This window comes from Dama dama, chromosome 8, assembly GCF_033118175.1.
Source record: "Dama dama isolate Ldn47 chromosome 8, ASM3311817v1, whole genome shotgun sequence".
Lineage (NCBI taxonomy): Eukaryota > Metazoa > Chordata > Mammalia > Artiodactyla > Cervidae > Dama > Dama dama.
Window position 1 is genome coordinate 3,686,223 of NC_083688.1, and position 8,951 is coordinate 3,695,173.

General features: G+C 53.7%; 2 protein-coding genes across 2 annotated transcripts in view; one reads left to right on the forward strand and one right to left on the reverse strand.

Moving 5' to 3' along the window:
• Positions 1 to 1,521, reverse strand: part of PLA2G2C (phospholipase A2 group IIC) — a 25,524-nt gene extending 24,003 nt beyond the window's left edge. Inside the window, exons 1-2 of the mRNA XM_061148076.1 lie at positions 1,495 to 1,521; positions 1,120 to 1,198 (exon numbers count right to left, since the gene is read on the reverse strand). The gene's annotated coding sequence lies outside the window, so the exon portion shown is untranslated. The remainder of the gene's footprint in view (positions 1 to 1,119; positions 1,199 to 1,494) is intronic.
• Positions 814 to 8,723, forward strand: UBXN10 (UBX domain protein 10). Its single transcript, XM_061148075.1, has 2 exons — positions 814 to 921; positions 5,745 to 8,723. Exon 2 carries the CDS (start codon positions 5,760 to 5,762, stop codon positions 6,603 to 6,605), a length of 846 nt encoding a protein of 281 aa, XP_061004058.1. The 5' UTR covers positions 814 to 921; positions 5,745 to 5,759; the 3' UTR covers positions 6,606 to 8,723.
• Positions 8,724 to 8,951: the final 228 nt, after the last annotated feature.

Here is an 8,951-nt window from a genome sequence, read left to right on the forward strand (position 1 = left end):
AGAGGCGAAGGATTTCTGTGTCAAGGCTGAGGGTCCAGTTGAGGCTGGAGACTGCACGTGTCCATGACATCACCGCCTGTCAGGATTTCTCCAGGACCTTGCTGTGGGTGGACTGGCTGGGATTTCATCCGGTGGGAGTGATGGAAAGACAGGTCAGGGCTTGAGAGGGAACAGCTGAGGCAAGGGAGCTTGGATTCGACGGGGTAGGGAAGACGCAGGTTGATGGGGAGAAAGAAGAAAAGGCCATGAACCAGCCTCTGGAAGGTGTTGGAAGACAAGTATGGTAGAAGTGGCTGGAGTTAACCACAGCGGAAGGAGTGGTCAGGAGGGTCAGAGGGCTGCAGATGTAGTTACAGGAGGGTTCTGGATGTGGCCTGGGAGTGGGGGGCCGATGGGGAAAGGAGGAGGTCAAGAGGCAGGTGTTGACAGGGCGGCGCTGAGATAAGGCACACACATCAGGCAGTCAGCGGTACCAGACCCAAACAGACGCCCCTGCAACAGCCGCTGGGATTCCCGGTTTCACAAGAATCAGCCAGCTCAGCAGCTTCTTCTGAAAAGCCGGGACACTGAGGAGGGTTCAGCGCCTGAGCCACTGCTCACAAAAAGGGTTTGAGGCAGGCAGGAGGCCGCCCACAGCCCCAGGCTCCCCTCCCCTGGTGTCCTCTCCCCCCAGGGGATGAGCAGCCAGGCAAGCGAGGCAAGGAGGAGAGGAGGCAGGGGACGCCGGCACGGGTCCCAACCCCAGGTCTCCCAGGGACACCCCCCACCCCCACCGCGCCCAGCCCCTCCCCGCCCCCTTTGGCCGGTTCCGGTCAGACCGGAAGCACGTGGCCGCCCACCCGCGTGGTTGCCCGGGAGACCCAGGCTGTTTACCCGCGGGCTGGGCCCTGCCACCGACAGCAGATGGAGCCGTGCGGGGAGGTGAGCGCGGCTGGCGGGGCCGCTGGGTCTGTTTTCCGCCTCCCCAGGGGCCTGGAGGGGCCAGACTCGGGCCCCAGAGGGCTCGTCCGTCCTCCCCAGAGCAGGGCCCAGGGGCGAACCCCAGGAAACAGGCCAGGGTTCCCAGAGGGAAGGGGCTGCTCCCCAGGGGCAAAGCCAGCCCGGCTGGCCAGAGCTCACCGTTGCTGCAGTGGGACGGTTCCCGGGCTCTGCTGAAGCCGAGGGGCCTTGGAAACTGAAACCGTTGGGCCATGTCCTCCTGGGTGGGCAGTACAGACCGGACGCTGACTGAGAGGGACAGGCGGACGTCCTGTGACATGGGCAGAGGCCGGAACCGGCTCTGAGCCTCCCCCAGACCAGTGCTCTTTCACCCAAGTCAACTGGCACTTTCTAGAGGCTCTTTCTTGCCCCTCCTCCCACATTGCTCCTGCTGCCTAAGCTTGCTTCCTTCTGGAGCTGCCTGTACTTGGAAAAGAATTGAGCTCTTCCCCTCCACCGACCCCTGATCCCTGCTCCTCACTGCTGTTGGAATCATCCCCAGTTCCTTTTCCAAACCTTTGATCACTTGGTGTCCTTGTGGCCCCGTTTTCCACTCCCCCGTTTTGAACGGGGCACTCTGCACAGGACAGTGTATTCCAATCATTAGTCCAGGCAGAACTGGGAATGGTACCAAAGTGTTCTCATTTTCAGGCCAACTGTCCTCTCCTGATTCTTCTGAGTGTTTTCATCCTGAAAGCCTCACAAGGAGGGGTGGGGATTGGCAGGGGAGAGTATCAACTGATAAACATTTTTAGAAGACCAATTCCAAACAAATGTATGTATCCTTGGCATATACCAGCAGATGGTGTGTGGGTGGTTATATTTTATTGCATTTATCGTAGGCTTAGATTTGGGTTGTGAGTGATACAGGGTGGTCTGACCCGCTAGGGGGAGGTCGGAGCCTTTGGGAAGCAGGAATATGACTTTAGGTTCTCTGGTCAAAGTTCTCCTTCTTTCCAGCCACTTTGGGAATTAATCCTAAGAAGTGGGCACCTGTCCTTTAGGCGGTTCCTTGGGAACAGTTATCAGTGTTTGTTTTCTGACTCCTAGCAGGCCTCTGGGTACATCTATTATGTTTTAAGTAAACAGGCCACTTGCCTATTCAGCTGGCAGCTTGACGGAAGCCTCCGCCTAGATCCTGTCAAAAATCACTTTGTGGTTGAGAGTGTGCCAGGCCTAGAGGTGCTGAGCTGAGCTGAGCAGGGTTGACGATGGCGGTGGCAGAAGCCTTCCAGATAAGAGTGTGAGACCCACGGTGAGAATCTAAAGGCACCGCTGGCCCAGGTCCCCAGACACCTGTTCCCCCACCTCCCCTCTCTGTGCGGGAGAAGCTGAGGAGAGTTGGTGTTCCCTCCACGAAGCAGATGGTCCCTGCGCTCGCGAGGAGGCAGAGGGTTATGAAAGCAGGTTCGATGGAACGCTTTTACCTGAAGGAGGTGTTAATCTCTAAATAACCATGAGTGGGCTTAGAGGAATTAGTCATAATTGAGGATTTTTTTCCCTCTGAGATAGCTCAAAGTCATGTTATCTTATGACCAGGGTGTCTTGACTATGACACCCCCTGAACATGGATAATTATATAGCACCAAAAGGTATAGAAAGTGCATGCACACAGTCAAGTTTTACAGTTAAAAATAATCCAGCAGAGAGCCTGTGAGAACACATGACTTTCCTCATCAAAGTTGTTAAGGAAGAGGTTTCTAAGTTACCAAACTTACTGACAGTTAAACCTTCCCCAGGCATGTGTGGGAGTTAGAAGCCAAGTCTGTGATAATTCTGTAGAAGCTGTGGCGAATTAATAGCCCTTCCTCGAGGCGGGGAGAGAGGGGGAGTTGGCTTCCCAGTTGAGCTTCTCTTTGACAGAACAGTTGGGCAGTTCTGACCTTCCCATGCCACCGAGTCCAGGTGCAGAGCTGCTTAATTACAAGTGAAAGGCTTTGAAATTGAAGGGGAAAAAACCCCACATTCTTCACAGTTGATCAGAAAATAGATTAAATTAACAAGGAGTTGGGCAGGCTTTTTTTTTTTTTTTTTTTTTGATGCTGAGAAGGCTCCCAAACTCCCCAGCAGCCAGATTGAGTGTGAAAGACAAGAAGTGGGAACTTGGGAGTGTGGAAAGGCTAGGGCTGTGAGCACAGTGGAGTACGCACAAGGGCCTTGCAGCTAAGGCAGAGCAGACTTTGAGCTGAGTAGGACTTAATACACAGGGATGTTGCGTGTTTGTTTTCAGTTGTGGTTTTAGTAGCGAGGAAGGCCATACACCCTAAAATGAGGCAGTGGTAGTAGGAGGCACAGAATGGGAATATTGGGGTGCAGAACTAAGAGGCTTGAGTTGAATCACTCAGGGTTGTGTGATGAAAGTCGCCTGGAGTAAGTCAGTGAGAGGTAAGTATGTGACTCGAGGGTGGGATTAGGAGGACTTCCTGGTGGCCGGGTGCTTAGAACACTGCTTTCACCGCCGAGGGCCCAGGTTCGATCTGTGGTCGGAGAACTAGGATCCCACATGCCTTGTGGGGCGTGGCCACAAATAAATAAAAAACTGTGGGAGAAGAAGGGACACATTAGAACACTTTTGGGGGGACAGTTTCATAAGCAGTAGCTCGTTGGGGGCCACCTTCGGGCATTTCTGAGCAGTGAGGGGGGCAGACATGGGTCCCACGAGTCACCCAGCTAGTCGGAGGTGACTGGGAGTGGACCCACCGCGGACACCCTGGAGAAGAACTCTGAGGCAGCTGGTAAGACTTTTGGACCTTAAATAATTGAAAGCCCTAAACACACAGGAAACCTAAAGCAGAAAACCCTGAACCTTTACAAGTCTGGTTTTCACGGCCTTACCTACTCTGTTTCATATTACTGTCCTCCTGCTGCAGACAAAGAGGCTGAGGTTTAGCGCTAGTTACATAATATTTTCCGGCCATGCAGCTACTTGTATAGATGAAGAAAGCAACGTGCCAGAAATGTCAACAGCTGGCGAAGACGCAACACGTGATTGGTGGTGGGGGAGAGGCCGAGCCTGGTCCTTGAGGATTGGGTGTTACAGACCTGGGTTCTGTTTCTCAGGCTGGCTTGATGGCCTTGGGGCTATCACTCTTCCTTTCTGGGTTTTTTAAAAAATATTTATTTATTTATCTGGCTGTGTCTGGTGTCAGTTGCATCACATGGGATCTCTGATGCGCTGCACGGACTCTGGTTGCAGCGTGCGGGCTTAGTTGCTCCACAGCCCGTGGGATCTTAGTTCCCCAAGCAGGGGTGAAACCCATGTCCCCTGCGTGGCGCGGTGGATTCGTAATCACTGGACCACCAGGGAGAGTCCCCACACCACCGTTTCTGTGTGGCTCACCAGCTAACAGGGCTTCAGACGGTAAAAAAAAATCTTCCTGCAACGTGGGAGACCTGAGTTTGTTCTGGGTCGAGAAGGTCCCCTGGAGGAGGGCATGGCAACCCACTCCAGTGTTCCCATCTGGAGAATCCTCCCGGACGGAGGAGCACGACAGGCTGCAGTCCGTGGGGACACACGGAGTCGGACACGACTGACGGCTCAGCACAGCACTGCGCGAGATAACGACTGCGTTGGGCGGTTGAGAAAAATAAAGGGAAGACGCTTTCGTGCTGCATGCAAATGACGAACCCCCAACGCCAGCGTCCATAAAGGCAGTTTTCTTGGAGCAAAGCCACACCCGTTCATTTCCACACTGTCGATGGTGGCTTTCACACCACTCGGGCAGAGATGAGGAGCTGCGACAGACGGTGGCCCACAGAGCCAAAAATATTTACTCTCCGGCCATTTATGGAAAGGGACTGCCGACCCCGGTCTGGAAGCCGAGTCCTCCCTGAGTGCTGGCCAGTGCGTGGATCAGCAGGGGGTCTCCTCTCCTCCCCTGGCCCGGTGACTGGGGGCCGCAGAGGGTCAGTGCGTGAAGTGACGTGCACAGAGCCACCCAGCACGGTTGAATGAAAAGAAGCTCTGGGAGGAGGGGAAAGAGGGAGGAAGGATGGAGGGAGGGAAAAACCGCGTGGCAGAGAGGGGCTCTTCCCCAGTGAGGACTGGGCCCCTCCTCTGTGAGGAGTGCAAGCCGCTTGTGGGTCTGGCTTTCAGCTCTTAAGTGAAGCTGAGCGTGGCTTCCCAGCTGGGCAACCAAACTGGGTTCCTTGCCCTCTTTGGAAAAAAGGGAGCCCCTTGGTGGCTCAGACGGTCAAGAATCCACCTGCAATGCGGGAGACCTGGGTTCCATCCCTGGGTCAGGCAGATCCTCTGGAAAAGGGCATGGCAACCTACTCCAGTATTCTTGCCTGGAGAATCCCATGGACAAGGGAGCCTGGTGGGCTACAGTCCATGGGATTGGAGAGTCAGACATGACTGAGCAACTAAGCATTCCTACATCATAGGCAGTCTCCTGCATCCCAACCGGATTCTTTACCCCTGAGCTACCAGGGAAGCCCAGTCACTCTCTGGTGCAATACTTTTATTTTCCTCATAGCAGCTGTTACTCTTTCAAAAGATCTATTTGGTGTAGGTTTAACACCAGTCTCTTCTCACTATAATATTTTGAGTTGCAGGGACTTGGGTTCACTGATAAATTCCAATGCCTAAAGTGAATGAATGAATGAATGAATTGCAGCTTCTAGAGAGAAGCTGCTCTGTACCACCCCTCTCCCCACCCCCACTGTGACTGGTCCTTATTCTGGCCCCTGGGGAGTGAAAGGCTCAGGTCCAGAAGTCCCAGAATGTTTAACCCATGGCCTCCTCTTTTCTCCTGCTTCCTTAGGGGTGTTGAGAAGCCATGGCCACCGAAGCCCCTGTGAATATAGCCCCCCCTGAATGCAGCCCTGTTGGCAGCACAGCGACTGACAGCTTCCTTTGGCAGCCAGACTCACTAAACATGCATGTCACGAGGCCCAAGTCCGCCAAGGGGCGTACTCGGCCAAGACTGCACAAGCGCCTGGGCATGGAGGGGTGTTCTGGCCGCGCACCACCTTCTCTGCCTCCGGCCATTCCCTGCGAGTCGCCGAGCAGCCAGAAACCAGGAGCCTGCACCCCCAAATCTCCAGATCAGGGAGCCCCCAGTGAGATCCCGGAGCTGCTGCAGCAGGTACCCTTTGGGGCATCCTCTTCCCTCAATAAATACCCAGTCCTCCCTTCCATCAACAGGAAGACCCTGGAGGAGGGCGCCCTGGAGACAGTCGCTAAGAAAGCCGGCTCCCTGCAGCTTAACAGCGCCCAGGCTCTTTCCCAGGAGAAGACCTGCACCATGAAGATGGGTGAAAAAGATCCCCAGGTTCAAGCCTGTTCCCCAGAGAGGAGAGTCCTCGTGCGGACCGAGAGACAGACCTTCTCCAGGGCTGGAGACCTGGAAGAGCCATCAGATCAAGACCCCAGACTGCTGCTCGCCGTCCGCTCACCCTCAGGCCGAAGGTTCGTCCGCCACTTCCGGCCAACTGATGCCTTGCAGACCGTTGTGGCCGTGGCCGAGCACACAAACAAGGCCACCTACCGACCCTGCAGCGTCGAAACGATGGAGGTGCCCAGGAGACGTTTCTCTGACCTCAGCAAGTCTCTGCAGGACTGTGGAATCCCCAACAAGTCGGTGCTGGGCATCTCCCAGGAAGAGGGGGAAGGCTGGTCCTGAGTCCGCAGCCATCGAACTGGGGTCGTGGGTGTCTCAGCGAGGAGCGTGCATGGGTGCCACGGCCTCTCCGGCAGCTTGCTTCCAAGTGCCATGTGGACCTGGTGCATCTGTGGCTCTTGGGATGCCCGCCTTCCAAGCATCTTCTTCAGAGCTGTGAAATCTACACACGCACCGAATGTGTTATGAAGATTTTCTTCCCGTTGTTCAATTCTCTCCATCGCTGGAGTGAACTGGCAAGCGACCAAGGCTGTTCCCCAAAGAGCTGTTCCCAGGCCTTCTCCTTTGCTGCTCAGGTCCTTCCTGGAGCACCTGCTTGCCTTTACAATGAACTTGCACTCATTTGAAGCCAGTGGTTCACCTTTCTGTATTTGATGCAGGATTAAACACTTCCCAGAGAGGATTCTGGCCTGTTAAATAACCAGGGTTGAGGAAGTACTGCACTGGCATTTGTGTTTCTTGCAAGCATCTTTAAGAAGCAGGCAATTGACCCTGTTTGGGCAGCAGCCCCTCTGCCAGTCTCGGGTGGCTCGAGTTCTCGGGGATTACCATTCATGTGAGGTGGTTTCAGGGGAAAGAACAGGTCTTTAGCTAATACCCCCCAAGATCCCCCAAGACATCAACATTTCCAAGAGAGTCCAAGAGCTGGAAAATAAATCCCTTCCGTAAGCAGCGAGTAGCCAGGAGCCACTTTATATTTATAACAGAGTCTAACCAGGTTTACAATTTTTGGTAGCTGCTCTCTGCACAAAATTTCCCCCAAACAGAAAAGCCAGCAGAATCTGACATCCTTGGCATTTGTCAGTGGTGGTATCTTTTGTTTTTAAATGACACAAAAACCCACAAGTCTGCACAAGTTTGTAGGAAAGGCCCCCTTGGCTGATCTGGGTGTGGGCGTGCTGTTTTATCCCCCAGTTTCAGGGTCTTCCAACTTCAAGCACAGAGGCGTCCTGGAGATAACACAGGTGCCCGCGTTCTCTGGTTTAGAATCCCCTGGAGGAAGAGGGCGCCTGGGTTTGGTGTCACTCTGCGGCACCTGTGCTGAGACCATGTGCCCGAGTAAATGTCTGGCCAATCAGCATGATGCCAGCAGCTGTGAGGCAGACCCCCGAGCCTCGTTCTTCCAGCTCTGAAGTGCTGACGTGGAAATCTGCCAAAGTTCCCTCGTGTGGTGAGCTCAGCAAGGCTCCCACGTCGCATCTGGATCCCCTTTATGGCCAAATCACCATGCAGAGTGGGGAACACTTGTCCTCCCAGAGCCCTGCTGTCAGGAAGCTCTGAGTACTGATAAGCACCCCCACTTGCTAGGTACACAGAGAAGGCAGGACTGCTAGAAGCATAGCAGCAAGCGCATGTCGGGACTTCCCTGGTGGTCCAGCAGCTAAGACTCCAGGCTTCCAATGCAGGGAGCGTGGGTTCGATCCCTGGCCAAGAGACTAAGATCCCACATGCTGCCAAAAAAGCAAAAGAAACCAAAACCAAAAACAGGTGCATCTTGTGCATAGGTAAGGCCTGCAGTTGGAAATGTTACTTCCAGCAAATTGATAACACAGCCCTGGAGGGTAACACCAGCATCATTTCTCTGAAGAAGGCTTGCCTTGTCCCAAACCGCATCCCACACCACCCAGATCATTCTAGAATAGGCTATTTTGGAATGTTTTGCAACATTTCTTAATGCCATTTGGTTAGCCACTCCTCTGATTGCAAAGGTCAGCCAGGGCGGGCAATGCTCGGCCAGGCCCCCGCACTGGCCACATCCTCCGGCCGCTGACCACGCAGAGGGCCAGGTAACTCAGGCCTGGTACTCACAGTCCAGGAGTCTTGCCTCCCACCCGGGACGAGAGCTCAGAACTCTGGCTCTGATCTTGGAGGCTGAAGGAAGAGCCTCCCACGAAATCACACCTACTCTGTGGTAAGAATAAAATCCCACCCACCTGGGACTTGGTAATTTCTCCAGGCAGGAAATCTTTAGAAAACTGCAGTGAAATGGAGCATGCTTGAAGGAGTTAGAATGTTGTGCACTTAGGGATTTGCTGCTGCTCTTAGCTTAGAATTTTGGGGTGGTGGGAAAAAAAATGGAAAGCATAAAGCATAGAAATATTTTAGTATATTTGGGGATCTGTTAATAAAGCTAGATTTGAAACTCCTTAATAAGCTTTGTGTGTGTGTGTGTGTGTGTGTTGGAGGGGACAAAAGATGATAATACTAACAAGGTCAATTTACGTGAAAATGAGTCAGTAGAGAAGTCCTCTTATTTCAGCCCAAGACTTCAGCCACCACACTTGGCCTGTGGACAGCAGCTGCGTGGACCCGGTCTGCAGTTTTCTCCTTGGCAAAGCACTTGGGTCT

Coding starts and splice junctions, on each gene's coding strand:
- UBXN10 (XM_061148075.1), top strand. CDS start 5,760: ATGGCCACCGAAGCCCCTGTGAATATAGCCCCCCCTGAATGCAGCCCT.